The sequence below is a fragment of the Myodes glareolus genome, chromosome 8 (genome assembly GCF_982192425.1).
Source record: "Myodes glareolus chromosome 8, mMyoGla1.1, whole genome shotgun sequence".
Classification (NCBI taxonomy): Eukaryota; Metazoa; Chordata; class Mammalia; order Rodentia; family Cricetidae; genus Myodes; species Myodes glareolus.
The window spans coordinates 64,291,107-64,306,383 of record NC_142033.1 but is presented as its reverse complement, the minus strand read 5'-3'; the positions used below and the strand labels follow the sequence as shown (position 1 = coordinate 64,306,383).

Sequence of the window (15,277 nt, the reverse complement as noted above, 5' to 3'; positions counted from 1 at the left end):
GAATATGTTGGGAAAGGAGCGGCGGGCTGCATTCCCACCTGGATCCCGGCTAGCTTATCCCGGAAATAATTACACGGAAACTGTATTCTTTTAAACACTGCCTGGCCATTAGTTCTAGCCTCTTACTGGTTAACTCTCACATATTGCTTTAACCCCTATTTAGTAATCTGTGTAGCACCACGAGGTGGTGGCTTACCAGGAAAGATCCTAACCTGCGTCTGTCTCGGAGAGGAGAGTCTTGGTGACTGCCTGACTCTGCTTTCTTTCTCCCAGCATTCTGTTCTGTCTACTCCACCCACCTATGTTCTGACCTATCAGGCCAAGCAGTTTTCTTTATTAATTAACCAATGAAACAACAGACAGATAGAAGACCCACCTATATCACGAATATGGTGTAGGGATGTATGTATGCATAGCCAAGGGAGGTGGCATTTGACTTTGAGGACTATTGGGAGTGACTTTCTTCTCTGCTTGCTGATCTCTTTTTTACAATTCAGACATGACTTGAAGATAAGTATCAGAACTTAACTGTTGACATTTTATAACATCTGCTTAAAAAAAAACATCAAGCACATTGCAAGAGGACAAAAGAGTTATAGTCCACTGGGCAGCAGCTGGGTGAGACGGAGGATGTCTTAAACACAACAGTGATGATCCTGGTGCTAGGCCCACTTATACTTGTTCAATAAGCAAGCTATTTCGTCACCATACATCCCGATTCTTCCAACAAAGGCTGCTGAGAGACTCTGACTTGAGGGTTTTCAAGGCGACACACAGTATTGATTTCCATGAATGTTGTTAGGTTCGATGTATGTTGGGGAAGAACGCTGGGTTCATCGGATTCTTTTTTTTTTTTAAATTATGTGTTTCTCTGTGGGTATCTGTCATAGAGCTGCTGTGCTTGTAGAGGCCAGAGGTGTTGGAGTTCCTTGCAGCTGGAGTTACAGGTGGTTGTGAGCTACCTGACATGGGTGCTGGGAACTGAATTCTGCTCCTCTGCAAAAGTCATATTCATTCTTGAGCACTGATCCCTCCAGGTCCTGTCACATTTTGTTTTTAAAACAGGGTCTCTTTATGTAGTCCTGGAATGCCCTAGGTAGACCAGGCTGGCCTCAAACTCACAGATCTGCTTGCTTCTGCTCTGGGTGCTGGGACTGAAGGCGCACACTATTACAACACAGAACTTCAAAGTGGAAGGACTCTTGAAAGCCTCCGGGAACCAGTGTTTTATGACATGACTTTCTGTCTCTTCCAGTAAGTTTCTGAAAAGTTGATGTGGTGATAAACATGAAACCTTGGTCCCATCTTCCCAGCTTAACTTCCAAATGCTCTTCTCTCTGGGTTCAAATTTGCTTATAATATTTTATACTTAAAAATCTGAACTGCATAGTTGGCCAGGCGTTAGTCTTGTCCCTTGCTGTGTTCTGCAGAGGTATCTGTACAGTAGTTGTGGCTTGTCACTGCCACTCCTTAAGCCTTGGGTTCATGATGCATTCTGGCATGTGCAAAGCCCTAGTAGGACATCTACTTCCCAGAACTATAGTCCTGATGGAAAGATGCCCACTGTAACACTTCCTTATCCTGAGAATGTTAGTGTAGGTTTAAAGACGACTGACAGTGACTTTTAGAAAATGTGATGTGTGCTTGTGTCAGGATGAACAACAATTAAAAGGAAACAAAAAAATTTTAAAGCCAACCTTTTTTTGGCCTTTCTATCAGTTAATACTCTCTCCTGGGATCTCAAGTGAGCTGAGTGTTCATCTTTTACAAAGATGCCTGGAAGAAAGCTCTGCTACAGCTAGTCCTGAGGGCAGCGGGCAGAAAGCTCAGCACCTCCTTCCTATGGGCAAAGGAAACAGCCTTCTGGACTAGGGCTTGGAGACAAGTGTGGTTTCCAGAGTGCAATTAGCTCACTATGAGAAATCCCATTAGAGGTGTGGTGCTCCCTGCTCGCCATTCCTACTTAGGGTGAATGTGACTAGGTTCAGCTATTTAGGAAGTCTGGATGATGGGAGCTAAGTTTGAGAATCTGAGGAGAGAGGAGAAGGGAGGCCAGAATCAGAGATGGAGAACTGGTGAGGGAGAATTGTCTATATTCTGCCAATCATGTTTTAAATAATTGCTGATTGGCCAGTCACCAGGCAGGAAGTATGGACAAAACAACCAGATAGGAAATAGAGATGGGGCAATGAGAACAGGAATATTCTGGGAAGAAGGAAGCTCTTTCCGCAGTCCTGCCCAGACCACCGAAGAAGCAGGATGTGACCTGCCCTGCTGAAAAAGGTACTGGGCCATGTGGCTAACATAGATAAGAATAATGGGTTAATGTAAATTATAAGAGCTAATACGAAGCCTGAGCTAATGGGCCAATCAGTTTATAATCCTATGGAGACCTCTGTGTGATTTTCTTTGGGACTTGCTAGCTGTGGGAACCGGGCAGGACAGAAACCCCAACAAAGCAGGCCTGCATGCTACAGAGAATACTAGTAGGCTAAGAGCCAAGCAGATGTCCTCTGTAGGCCACAGCATACTGACCCCTTCAGTCATGGGGTACTCCACTAACTTTGATTATAGCTCTGTAATGGAGAAGAAGGCTTCTGAGGTAGTAGGGTGGTGGCAACATTAAGGCCAGCAAAGTGACAGCTGGAGACCGTCTGTTTCATAATGGGTTAGTAGGAGAAAGCCACAGGCATTTTGAGCTGTGTATTCTTTTTTCCAAATGTTTATGTATGAGTGTTTTGCTTACATTTATATATGTAGTATGTATGCATGTTTACCATGAGTATTCCCATGAACGAGCATCAGATCCCCTGGAACTGAAGTTATGGATGGTGGTGATGGGACTTGGGGCTTCTGAAAGAGAGACAAGGGGTCTGACCCGCTCATCTATCTCCAGCATATGAGCTTAGGATCCTGGAACTACAAATGTGAACTAGGATGTTTCATGTTCTGAGCGCTTCCATTTTGCTAAATATTTTCACCATCAAATCACGATGAAGAACTGCTTTTTCAGATCTGCAATACCTCGCATCCCCTAGGGTTGTTTCTCTTCTCAAGTTTGGCTTCAGAACACTGAAAGTTGCTTAGAGGTCGCTGACTACCCCAACAGACTACTTGATATAGTTCTAGAGCCTGGTTCCACATGTTAGGAGACAGTTTTTCCTCACAGGTCCAACTCAGTCTCCAGGCATCTCTAAACTAGTGAGTACTGGCTTCACAATGAGATTGTGTTCAGGTGTGCACTGATAATGAATCAACCAACTTAACATTGTTACTCTAGGAAGAACTGTTGAGATTCAGCCTCACTTCTAACTGTAACTGGCTTTTAAGATATGAAGGGAAAAAAAAAGTTCTTGCCACTCAAGTTTTAGGGAAACATTTTATAATTTATATATAAAATTTCAGTAAGAAACAATGTAAAATGACAAGAATATCCACCTTACATTAAGAGTCAAAATAATAAAATAAAACCCAAATTTAAAAAAAGACAAAAAAAACCCCAAAAACCCAAAACAATGAAAAACCCACACACAATGAATGTAAATTTTAATTATAAAACAAGAGTATGAACAGAGCATTTAAAATGATCTCAATCATTTGGCAACTCATCATATCATTGCAAGAAACAAATCTGATCTTAAGAAAACATTATTTTATGAAAAACTTAAGTTGGACAGTTTGTTCATTATGGGAGTTAAAACATGTTTAAAAAAGAACCTGGTGATAAAACCAGTTTCTATCCTGAAATAACTGTATAAAACAACATGACATCTTGAAGCTGAATAGACTGGAACAATCTCATCTTCAAGCATTTCTCTTCACTGAAACAGACAGTATGGACATGGGGCAGAGGCTTGGGAATAGCACAAAGGAGAGGAATGAACCCACAGAGGGTGTAGGGCGCAACTTTACCTGAACCAGCCATTTATATTAATGGAGCTGGTGGCAAAGCCACAGAGGCAGGGGTTATTGGAAAACAAGTTACATTCTTAAAAACCAGTCACGACTGAGGACGGAAAGTGGCGGAGTCCGTTCTTCACCTAAACTACTTGACTTGGATGCATGCGTGAATTTCTGTTTCCTGCCAGGCCATATGCAGAGAGTTACAGGGCAGGTAGAGTCTTAGAACTCTTCTACTAATGACTGCATAGCATTTAAAACCCTTTTTTCATTAAAAAAAAATAATAAAATAAAATAAACAGATATATAGTAAAGTTCACAGATAAGATTTCTCTGTAAAATAAATAAAGTGTTCATTGATTAGCATCATACATTGAGTAAAATACAGCCTATTTTTACATGTTTATATATTATACACAGATCCCCAGGGGGTAGCCTGGTGTCTGATGGGCTGGAAGGATTGCATTAGTGATGTGTCTCATTGGGAAACCCCAATTTCCACTGTTAAAATATACACCTACTTTGCTGAGTTCAGATACAAAGTAAACTTATCTTCCTTTATCTGAAGTGAATATACATAATACCGTCTATGAACAATGGTTTATAAAGCTGTTTAAAACATAATAAGAACAAGCTTGCACCTAGGAACTTACAACACATGCAAATCCTTTCCTTGTTTTTTTTTTTTTTTTTTTTTAAAAAAAGCCCATGGGGCAAGGCTTATCCTGTTTCTCTCCACTGGGTTGTTCTTCAGGAAGCCAGGGCCAGGGCGCCAGCATTACCGCTTCGCCTTTTTCAGAGGGGTTTCGTCCACTCTCTGCTGGCCTCTTGTTCGAGCTCCAGAGGGGCTGACTTCTCTCTTGCGCTTAATGGAAGGAGAGAGCTGCACCTTTGATCTGTATTGAACAAAAACCAAGACAGTGAGGAGAGTTAAAATCGTCTGCTTCAAATAACTTGGGGGTATTAAAACGTGACACTGGAGGGAAAACCTCACAGTATTTAATACTAGAAGTGGCTGGAATGGTCTGGTTCTTTACCAACAACCTCAGAGTATAGAGGGGGCCGGACCACAGAACCCTGCACTGTGTCCCAGCTACCCATGAGGTGCTGACCTTGGTTTTATCAACATCCTTTCCTAGACCCTTGACTGACTGAACCACACACAGTCCCCACTTGAAACAATGAGCAAGAACATAGCAGGACTTCAAACCAGCATCTGGCAGAATCAAAACCATGCTGCACCGAGTAGCAGAGAAGCCAGCGGGCAAGGTAGGAGGTTTAGAGGAGCAGGGTAACTGACCTCAGTCATATCACCGTCCTCAGACATGTATAATTCTTACTGGCTCTGAGCCAGAGCACAGTGCATGTCTTTACACAACCAGCTCTCTACTTTCAGCACTCTGGACTGCTGTCCAAGCACTACTGTGGTCAAACAAATAACCCTTCTTTCTTCATGCTTTGACAAGTGATTTCTTTTCCTCTTTTGAGATAAAGCGTCATGCTGCCTAGGCATTCCTTGAACTCCCTATGCAGCACAGGATGACTTTGAACTTCTGATCTCCCAGCTTCTGATGGTGATGTGACTTACATGAATGATCACGCCCTGCTTACGCAGTGCTGGGAATCCAACCCAGGACTTCCTGCCCTCTAGGCAAGCACTCTTCTAACTGAGCCACATGTTCAGTTCTTTTACTTAGTCATCCTGTATGACCCATCTGACCAATTTTTTTTTTTCAGTTCCAGCTCAAAAGCCCTCCTCTTGGAAGCCTTCTACAGCACAGAGCAAGCAGCTTCCTCCCCAGACACTATACTGTGCTTTAGACTTTTACCACAGCACTAGCCAGTATAACTCGTCCCCTTTGCTTTGTCAGATTGTAGGTTACAATCAGTATTTTAAAGCAATGTGGTAATAGAGGGTGACAGAAAATGACACTGTCACTACCACTATCAAGTTTTATTAGTGAGCATTTGGTTTGTTACAGTACCTAGAATCTGAGCACCAGTTGTATTACTAAACATTAACTGTGAGTTGCTATCAAAACTTTGAAAGTCTTATGCACATTCATTTCTGTCATTAGAAAAGACATTTCTCTGGACAGCTGCTAAGATTAATCATGTTATGTAGCTAGACCGCCAATATCTGTTCATCACATGGCAAGCAAGCAGCAAATTCTTATATGTGAATTAAAAAATTAGAAAATTATGGTTGGGCTGTGGTGGTGTTTAATCCCAGCACTCGGGAGGTAGAGGCAGGCAGATCTCTGTTAGTTCGAGGCCAGCCTGCTCTACAAGAGCTAGTTCCTGGACAGGCTCCAAAGCTACAGAAACGACATGCTTACTGTTCATCTGATAGCAAAAGAAAACACACCAAGTTGAATAGTGTTGCAGATGATATGGTTCTTACAGGTTACCTATGAATGAGCTGAGAATAGCTAAGGAAGATGTTTGTTAATAACCCATTCCAAGCTGTGATATGGGAAGTCACAGGCCACAGGGAACACTAAGTTACTATAGAGCTGCATACAGCAGCAGCCAGTGTTGTACTGTGAGTTGTTAGCAGGGAGCAGAATCTCTAGTCAGGCTCCCTTTTCCTTCTTGTGGGAGCTTGGTATGTTGATCAAGCCCTTTCCTTATACCTAGAAGCCTGCTGGAAGTACAGACTTAGAGGCCCAATGCTTAACAGTCATAATTGGTATGTCCACCATGTGATTCCTCTGCACATTCAATTCTGAGAAACATGCATCTAGACTGTCCTGATATTCTGACACATAAATGGAAAATAAGGATGAATATTTTATTTCACCCAGCAAGAATGAGAATTTTCTTCCTTTCTAAGACTGGTTGGTGGATCAGAGTACAAACATATTACAAGTGTGCTATGAGGATCAAGCACTGGAACAGAGTGCAGAACAATCTTTCTATTCATGGAATCATCTTTTGCTTATGAATGTTATCCTATACAAAGAGCAAAACAAGTTCCCGACATCAAGGAAGAAAGCTCAGGGCGAGAAGCGAAATTAGGCTGCCTACACCATTGCCACCTGCCATTGCCAACTGTTCAGTGCGGACTGCAGATGCAATAGGAAGGAGATGAGCAAGGGTGCGACAGAAAAGAGGCCCCGAAGGAAGGAAGACCTGACTCACCGAAGCAGGTGGTGAGCACCCACTGCTTAGCACAGCAGAGGCAAAGAAGAGGACTGTAGAAGCAGAGGAGATCAGGCTGCGGTGGAAGGTGGAAGGTCAAGCTGCAGGTGGCTGTTTGAGAGTGCTTTTGTTTTGTTACCTCTACAGTACTCTAAACCAGACATGACTAAGCTGTGACATGCTTCACCGCACGGTGCAGATTAAGCATTCAGACATGCAATCACTTGAGGAGAAACATGCCTGACCTTAGTCTTTGTACATGAAAGTCGGCCAGTAAGGCTGACAAGAGTCAAGGACAAGCCTGTATGTCTGGGTTACATGGCAAAGACACTTTTATTTTAGGCCTTCCTATTTCTGGAAACCCATGATCCCCACAAGACAGCTATTCTTAAGAAAATAGGAAAACCATTACTTGGGAGTTAAACAACTGGAAGTGCAGGCAGGGACTTACCTTCCTAATGGGGGAGATTTACTAACTTTTTCGCTGGTAGGTAACTTCTCTTTTGCTAACTTTTGGCGGTTTCTAGGAGAAACTGTTTCTGGGATGCCAAGTTTGGATGTTGCACGTGTAGATGGCTTGCTATGATGCTTTCTGAAACACATTATAGAGAAACTGGGCAATAGTAGCACTGGATTTTCTAGGCCATTGGACTACTGGAAAGGAAGAAACTTCTCACGGGCCAGACAGCTATGGAGACTCAAAGAATCAAAGGAGCTGGGTCTCTTGATCACTGTTAGGAGACTTCAGTGCCAGTCAGGACTAACTACCTCCAGGACATTTTCTTTGCATATTTCACCACAATTGAGAAGATGACCCTGAAAAGAGCAAATATGCTGGCTGGACATGAAAGAGTTTATCAAAACAGTAAGAGGCTGAAGTTATTGATGGCACAACTCAGGGCTAAATGCTGATGCTCCAAGTAGTCAGTTATAGAAGAAAGAAATCAGGTTAAGAAGAGCTAACTTTCAAGAGAAAAGGAAGAAAAGGGATTTATTTAGTGTATGATATAGTATAGGATTCAATTAGAAACAACTTCAATTTGAATGCATATTGAAAATCAGTATCTATAAGATCAGAAAAACCCTTCTGGATTTAGTCCACACATCTGGTGTGGAGCATTTGTTTCTTAGAGAAGATATAGACTAGAGAGCAAACAATGATTAAGATGACAAGGAAGCTCAGGACAAGAAGGCCCGGAAACTGTCCTCAAATACTCAAGGCACCAGGAGATGAACTTGAAGGAAGAGCAGAAGTCACAGGGAGGCTAGCTTCTACCGTGCACAGGAAGAGAAAGCCAGAGTGGAAGAGGTTCGTCTGCCCCTGAGGTCTGTACAAGAGCAGGACTCATACAGAGGAGGTGCTGTGACTTAGGTGGTCAAGGTTAGCAGTACCAGAGGGTCACAGAGTGCACAGCTGACAACAAGGACCCAGGAAACCACAAAGATACCAGAGTTCTAAGACCAATCAACAGATGTTAAGAAATTTAAACCAAACAGAAAAGTGCCTGTTAATAAATCATATTAACCAGGCTGAAGTGGTTCAGTGGTTAAGAGTACTATTTGCTTGCTCTTTCAGAGGTCCTGAGTTCAATTCCCATCAACCACATGGTGGCTCAACCATCTATAGTGGGATCTGATGCCCTCTTCTGGCATAAAGGCATATATGCATACAAAGCACATTCAATAAATAAATAAATCTTAAAAACAAACAAAACCAAAAACAACTCATGTTCTTATAACATCGATAATTCAAGTAATCACTAACTTATAAATTATGACTTATTCTTTTAAAAATGTATTTTCCTTATTCTTAAATAATACCATGCATGTATATAATGCAATTTGGTTATGATTTTGAAAGGCAAGCCTACTAGTGATTGTTGGATACACTCCAGAAGACAGTAAGTCTAAGGAACTCTCTGTAGTTGAGTTCCACTACACTGAAGGATGTCTAGGATTCTAAGAGGGAAGCAGAGGTACCAATGAGATAGGGTGCTGCACCCATGTATACGGTGCCACACTCTAGCATGTTCACTATCTCAGTAGGGCTCCTGGCTCAGGGACTCCAATTAATCTCATCTGTCCTTCCTCTTCAACCCTTCTCCAAAAGCCCAACAGTGGGCCGTTTTAACTTTAGCCATGTGAGCTCCTTGATTTTGTCTTTTGTCTTTAAATAATCTCACTCTTTTGAGAAATCAAACCATGTTGTCAAAGGCTAAGAATGTCTAAGTTTGGATTGTTTAGAAATGGGTTGATTTTAAACATTTGTAAACATGATACAGTATTATTATTTTATTACGGGAACAGGTGTGAATGATAATACTTTAAAAACAAGTATTTTGGACCTTTATGATTAATTGTGGAGAATGAAATTATAGAAGATTAAGTTAAGATCAACAGTGTGTGACTGACACTGAAAATGGGAAAGTCTTGCTCTGGAAAGCGCTGGTGAACACTAGGGAGGGCTATGCAACACGGCCACCTCCATCTCTCAGGCCACCCCCATCTCTCACAGTATACAGCAGGAAAGGGCACTGCTGGGTTCACAGATGCAGTGACATGGGAGGAGCTAGGGAGGAGTCTTATGGGCAAATACTACAATAGGTTTTCTTCCTTTAGGGCTTTGTCAAACCTGAAAAATTTCATTTTATTTTATGTACATTAACTTAGAAGAAGCAGAGAGAACTCACTGACTTCTTTAAACTCATGGGACCAATTTCCCCCCAAAGTTTTGTGCCTCTACTAAGGTTTGACAGAACATACTTTAGGGGAACACACAAACTCAGGCAGTTCATCAGGATCAGCACAGGTGATGGCTATGTGTGGGCCTCTGGGCTCCTGCATGGTCCTTAGCACACAGTGTCTGAGAAAATAGATGCTTAAAAAAATGTCTAAAGAGAATTGACAGTTTTCATCAAACAAGTAGACTTTACACCAAGCAGACTTTAAACCAGGCAAAGACTTTCAAGTAATCTCCCAGTAACTGAGATGACACAGTCAAGAAGAGAACACAGACAGGAACCGGCTCAAAAGAGTCCCATGACACCCGGAGCTGCTTCCAGACAGAGCAGCTGCTGACGCCTCTGGAGGCTCTTGGTTGTTCCCATTACCTCTGTGCCTCTGATCTAGTGGTAGATCTCGTGGTGGCTCCCAAGGGCTCATCCTCCTCCTCTTCTTCCTCTTCCTCATCAGACTCCTGATCTTTTTTGTCCTCAGATGTTTCAGAAACTGATTTCTGGCGCTTTCTTTCAGGCTCTGAGGATTCTGTTCAGACAGAAGGGTAACACCTGGACTATACAATTCCCAAAGACACTTCCAAAGGACAGTCATGGAGTAGAACTTAGGATATTAGCAACTTGGAAGCAGAAGAAGTGCTTTCCCACTTCCTTTTGGTTTCAGTACTTGCAATTCACAACTGTTTACCTTAATCTCAAACACATTTGGGATAGTTTACTTATGTAGTTCACAGCCAGCATTTGCAAAAAATTCACATGAGCTCAGAAAAGCATCTGGGATGTGCCATTTCTGGCAGGGATTAGAGCATTTCACACACATTTGTGCAACATTAATTCTAGTTGCACCCAGCTGGATTTTTCTTCTTCCAAAAAAGGATTTTTTAAAAAAGGCTAATTTTTGAAATAGTAAGACTGCAATTAACAATGTACAAATGTATTTATTTCTTGTGTTTTTTGTTTTGTAATCTAATTTGCTTTGTTACATTTTTTTAAAATAAATTTATTTATTTACTTATCATCCCAGTCAAAGTTTTCTCTTTCTCCTTTCCTCTCACTCCCCTCTCATTCCCTTCTCTGTTCCCACCCTGCAATCTGCTCCTTCTGTTTCTGTTTAGGAAAGGGCAGGTCTCCCATGAGCATCAACAAAACATGGCATATCAAGTTGCAGTAAGACTAATAAGCACGCCCCTCTCCTATTTTTTCTTTTTTAAAAATTGACCTGTTTACTAAAGAGAAAGAGAGAGAGAGAGAGAGAGAGAGAGAGAGAGAGAGAGAGAGAGAGAGAGAGAGGAGAGTTAGAGTCATACCAGCGTCATCTGATGAAGTCAGTGAGCGTTTGGGTTTTCTTCCTCTCCGCCGCATACTTGCTATTTTTTCTTCACTATCATCCTAGAAGCAACAGCATTAAAGTTGAAAGTGTAGTTAGCTGAGCATTTATTAAGCTTATTTCTAGAAGATAAATCTTAATGAAAAAACTAACACTTACATTGTTTGTACTTTTTTCTTGTAGGTTGGATGTTTCTTTATTAGACTCATCTTTAAAAAAAACAAATTAAATTTCAACAGTAAGTCTGATCCATTATATCTGTCATTATTCCAATGCTAATATACTGTTATACAATTAGTCAGTTTGGATGCTTTTTCCAGATTTGGGAATATCAGCAAATACATAATGAAAGATCTTCGGAAGGTAACCTACATGCAAACATAAAATTGGGGTTTGCAGAGGTAACTAGCTCAGTAGTGAAATGCCTGCCTTGGAAGCATGAGGGCCCGATTTCAGACCCTCAAATCAACATGCTGGTGAAGTGGAGAGAAAGCCTGTGGCTCATGGGCAGCCATGAGCCTAATTGGTGATTCCCAAGCTGATGAGAGACCCTGTCTCAAAGGAGGCAGATGACATCCCTGACGATAACACCTGAGGTTTTCTGCTGACCTCCACATGCAGGTGCAAACATATGTGCACAGAAGTACATCACCTGCCCTACTCCCACATACACATATTAAAAAAGCAAACATAAAATGTACTTATATTTCATATATAACTCATTCACCTCGCCAGAGGTAATATTATGCAACATTTTTAGTGCATCTGTATTCTGAGAGCAAACCACAGGGAAGTTATGGAAATTTCCACTTTATCATGTCAACACTGGAAAAGTTTTGGATTCTGAAGCATTTCAGACTTTTGAATAGAGATGCTTCTTTTAAATCTCAGTACTGCTCTATAAATACTTCAACCTCAGTTTACAGTTTGGAAAAAGTAACTTCAGTAACTTGGTTTCTATAATTTGTTCAGTCACATAATTCATGAGCAGAGTGGTACTTGGATTCTTTTCACTCCAGATACACATATCAGGGAAACAAACAAACAACTACAGTAGAAGTCTGTTGGTAGACTATACTTTATTCTTTAAACATCTGTCTTATGTAGACGCTACAATTTTCTGAGAACACGTTATGGTAAGAAAAATAAAGATAATGTAGTATATTATTTGTATATAAAACTATGGGCAAATACTCAAAGACTTGAGAGTTTTTTGGGTTTTTTTTGGAGTGGGGTAGGGGAAGTGTCTAATTTTGTAGCCTAGGTCACCATGCTGGGCTTCAAAGGTTCTGCTCCTCAGATGAAGAGCGTATTTTCCCTTTTCGGAAAGCTCACTAATGAACAAGGAAAAGTTAATCCAATAAAAACAAAGAATTCTGTCCTAAGCTGGTCATCATTACCCAGACTCATAAACTAATAAAAAAATCAAAACCACCACATAATCACATAGATCACAAGCTTTACAGTGAGTTTGAGGTATAGAAACTTCTCTTATGGATTTAAATACTATAACAAAAGAAGGCTAAAAACCAAACAGAAGCAGAGTCTTCCTTTCTTAACAAAACAAAAATAAAAATGTCAAAAGTCAAAAAACTCAAATAACAAAACAACCTTAATTTACCAAAAGACAAGAAAAAACATGAAGATCAAAAGCTTACAGATAATTAGGTGTGTAAACACTGTAGACAGGTTTCTGTCCTTGCTGTGTCTTGCTGACCAAGACTGTGTGCTTTCTCAAGTTACACAAACAGTTGTCATATTCGTCCTCTTTTCATATTATCAACCTGGTAAACCCACTGATACTTTCTTCTTTCATTTAAAAAATCCTTAAGCTAGGAGGTTAAAATGTACAAACTGTTAAAAATCTGGAAAAGACAGACTAAAGAATAAGAAATACTTCTATTTTTACTAGCTTCCCATCCAGGGGCAACTACTAGATGGTTTAGGATTTTTAGGGGGATTTCTCCCCTTTGGAATAAGGATAAAATACTTGAAATGGTTTCATCATTTAAGATCTCAGGTCTGGAGGCTACAGAGGGTTCTTCTGCAAATTATTATTCCTCTGAGCACAGTAGGTTCTCGGAGGAGCCCCTGCTTTCATAGTAACATGCTCCAAAGAAATACTACTTCCATTTCATCTCAGCACTAACACAGCAGTCAGCAGCTCAGACACTGCAGTCATCTCTCTCCAGCCTTCACTATTCTGCCTTCTACTGCCTTGTCCTTTTGTGATGTCAGTCTGTCCCAGACTGAAACTCTGACTAAAGAAGAAAAACAGTAAGTTTTTTTTGTATGTAACAAAAAGCCAACTCATTTCAAGGAGAAACAATGAAATTGCAAAATCTCCCTTAATATCCAGGCTACGTTCACTGTTCAATTAGGAAAAACCTTTTTATTTAGAAAACCACTCTGAACAGTCCTTGTGCTTGAACTGAAAACACAGGAGCTTCAGGCAGAGGAATTCCTAGTACATACCTGCTTGGCTGGTTTTCAGTTTGCTGCTAGGTGGAGATTGTTCTACCTAAGTTTAAATGAGCAAAAATTAAGATGAACAGTTTGTCATTATCATACAGAAAGGCAACCAGTAAATTTTAAGCTGTTTACTTAATACACAATCAGAATAACGGGGACCTATTTGCTGTGGCTGGTCAAGAAGAACTAGCACGTGGGTTCTGAACAATCTCTAACAAGTGTCTTTTGTGTCTTCCCACCGCCATGCTGCAACTCTAGAGACTGAATGCCCGAAGAACGAAACGTCAAAGCTGTCAGTTTTCCCCGAGGCCAGCACACGCTTTGACACGTGGATCTGACTCTGCAATCCTAGAGTCCTATGAGAGAAGCACGTTAGGTGCTACAGCACTGTGCATCTTCATAGAAAGCAGCCTCGAAGGGTTACATGACTGGCCACAGGTCACAGGTCTGGGAGGAAGTGACAATGCTGAGCTTTAAATCCAAAGTGACGGTTTCTAGGTCACAGCTCCCTACTACTGAAGTACATGGAATGAAATCCTCACATGACCATTTCACTGGGTATGTACTTCAGAGTCACAGATAAGAACATTCAGCGAGATAAGGAGCAGTACGGGAGATAGTTGACTTAATAAAGCACCTGCTGGGATTGTAGTATCTGTGTAAAAACCTGGTGCAGTGGTGAACACTGGTGACCCAGAGTTGGTGGGAGAGGCAGGTAGATCCTGGAAGTTCCCTGGTCAGCCACTGTACCTGAACCATGAGCTATAGGCTAACTGAGAGACCTTGCCTCAAAAGATAAGGTGGGAGTTATAAGGAAGGCACCTGATGTCAACTCTGGTCTTCATGTGCATATGCACATGCATGTATTTAAACATGCGTGCTTCAACATGAACGCATATACACACTACACTCATACCCACACAAACAGATGATTCCTCTGCTCTAAAATTAGGGTATATTAAGTATAAAAACAAATCAAGAGAAAACCAAAAAGCAGCAAAGGTTATCAGAAGCATCCCTTGGAAAGTCACTACTTGAAACCACACACACTCTACTTTTACATAGCTGAACTTCTAGGTACAGATGGAACGGCTTAATAACAGCTACTGAAACTGTGCATAGGAGAATACTACTAGTCAATGCATTATCTGAATGGCTAGCCCACATTTTAAGAAAGTCTTTTCAAGTAAATAAATAAAACAAAGTTGTTCACGACACTAGATGCTCACAGGCCAAGAGCACATATTTGAATAGGTCTTTTCTCATCTTTTGCAGTTACTTACAGTGGCAATGTCAGTCTCTGCTTTGGAGTCTTCTTCTAAAGAAATAATAAAAAAAAATTACTTAGACGGTAAATTCAGAAAGTTCTTATGTACAACTTGAAAATGAGCCAAACACCTACTTGTTTTCAAGCCTATTTCTGCCGGGTATTTGCGAGGTCTTCCTCTTTTCCTTTTAATAATTAGTGGCTGATCATCCTAAGAAGGAAGTGAAAAAAAAATGCACAACAGTAAAAGAATAATTTATTCAACTGTATCGACTCAGAGTTCCCTTGCTAACAGGAATGGAACCAAGGCTAGGCATGATGTTCAAAGTCTTGTATTTATTCTCACTGCAGTCCCTTGCTTAGAGAGTACTGACAGTCCTGACTCCAAAGCTCCATGGGGGTAACAGGGCTCAGTGAGTGCTGTCCCAGACA

At 41.1% G+C, this 15,277-nt stretch overlaps 1 protein-coding gene across 6 annotated transcripts in view; it reads right to left on the bottom strand.

Annotated features, from left to right (window-relative positions):
- Window positions 1-3,529: 3,529 nt before the first annotated feature.
- Window positions 3,530-15,277, bottom strand: part of Bod1l1 (biorientation of chromosomes in cell division 1 like 1) — a 53,959-nt gene continuing 42,211 nt past the window's right edge. For 4 of the 6 annotated variants that reach the window (XM_085691939.2, XM_085691941.2, XM_085691942.2 and 1 more), the window contains exons 20-27: window positions 14,981-15,056; window positions 14,862-14,896; window positions 13,582-13,627; window positions 11,266-11,315; window positions 11,087-11,168; window positions 10,155-10,308; window positions 7,496-7,636; window positions 3,530-4,796 (exon numbers count right to left, since the gene is read on the bottom strand). In XM_085691939.2, coding sequence (XP_085548065.2) covers window positions 4,679-4,796; window positions 7,496-7,636; window positions 10,155-10,308; window positions 11,087-11,168; window positions 11,266-11,315; window positions 13,582-13,627; window positions 14,862-14,896; window positions 14,981-15,056 — 702 coding nt within the window. In that variant the 3' untranslated portion in view covers window positions 3,530-4,678. The remainder of the gene's footprint in view (window positions 4,797-7,495; window positions 7,637-10,154; window positions 10,309-11,086; window positions 11,169-11,265; window positions 11,316-13,581; window positions 13,628-14,861; window positions 14,897-14,980; window positions 15,057-15,277) is intronic. The other 2 variants (XM_085691940.2, XM_085691943.2) reach the window with 1 other exon arrangement.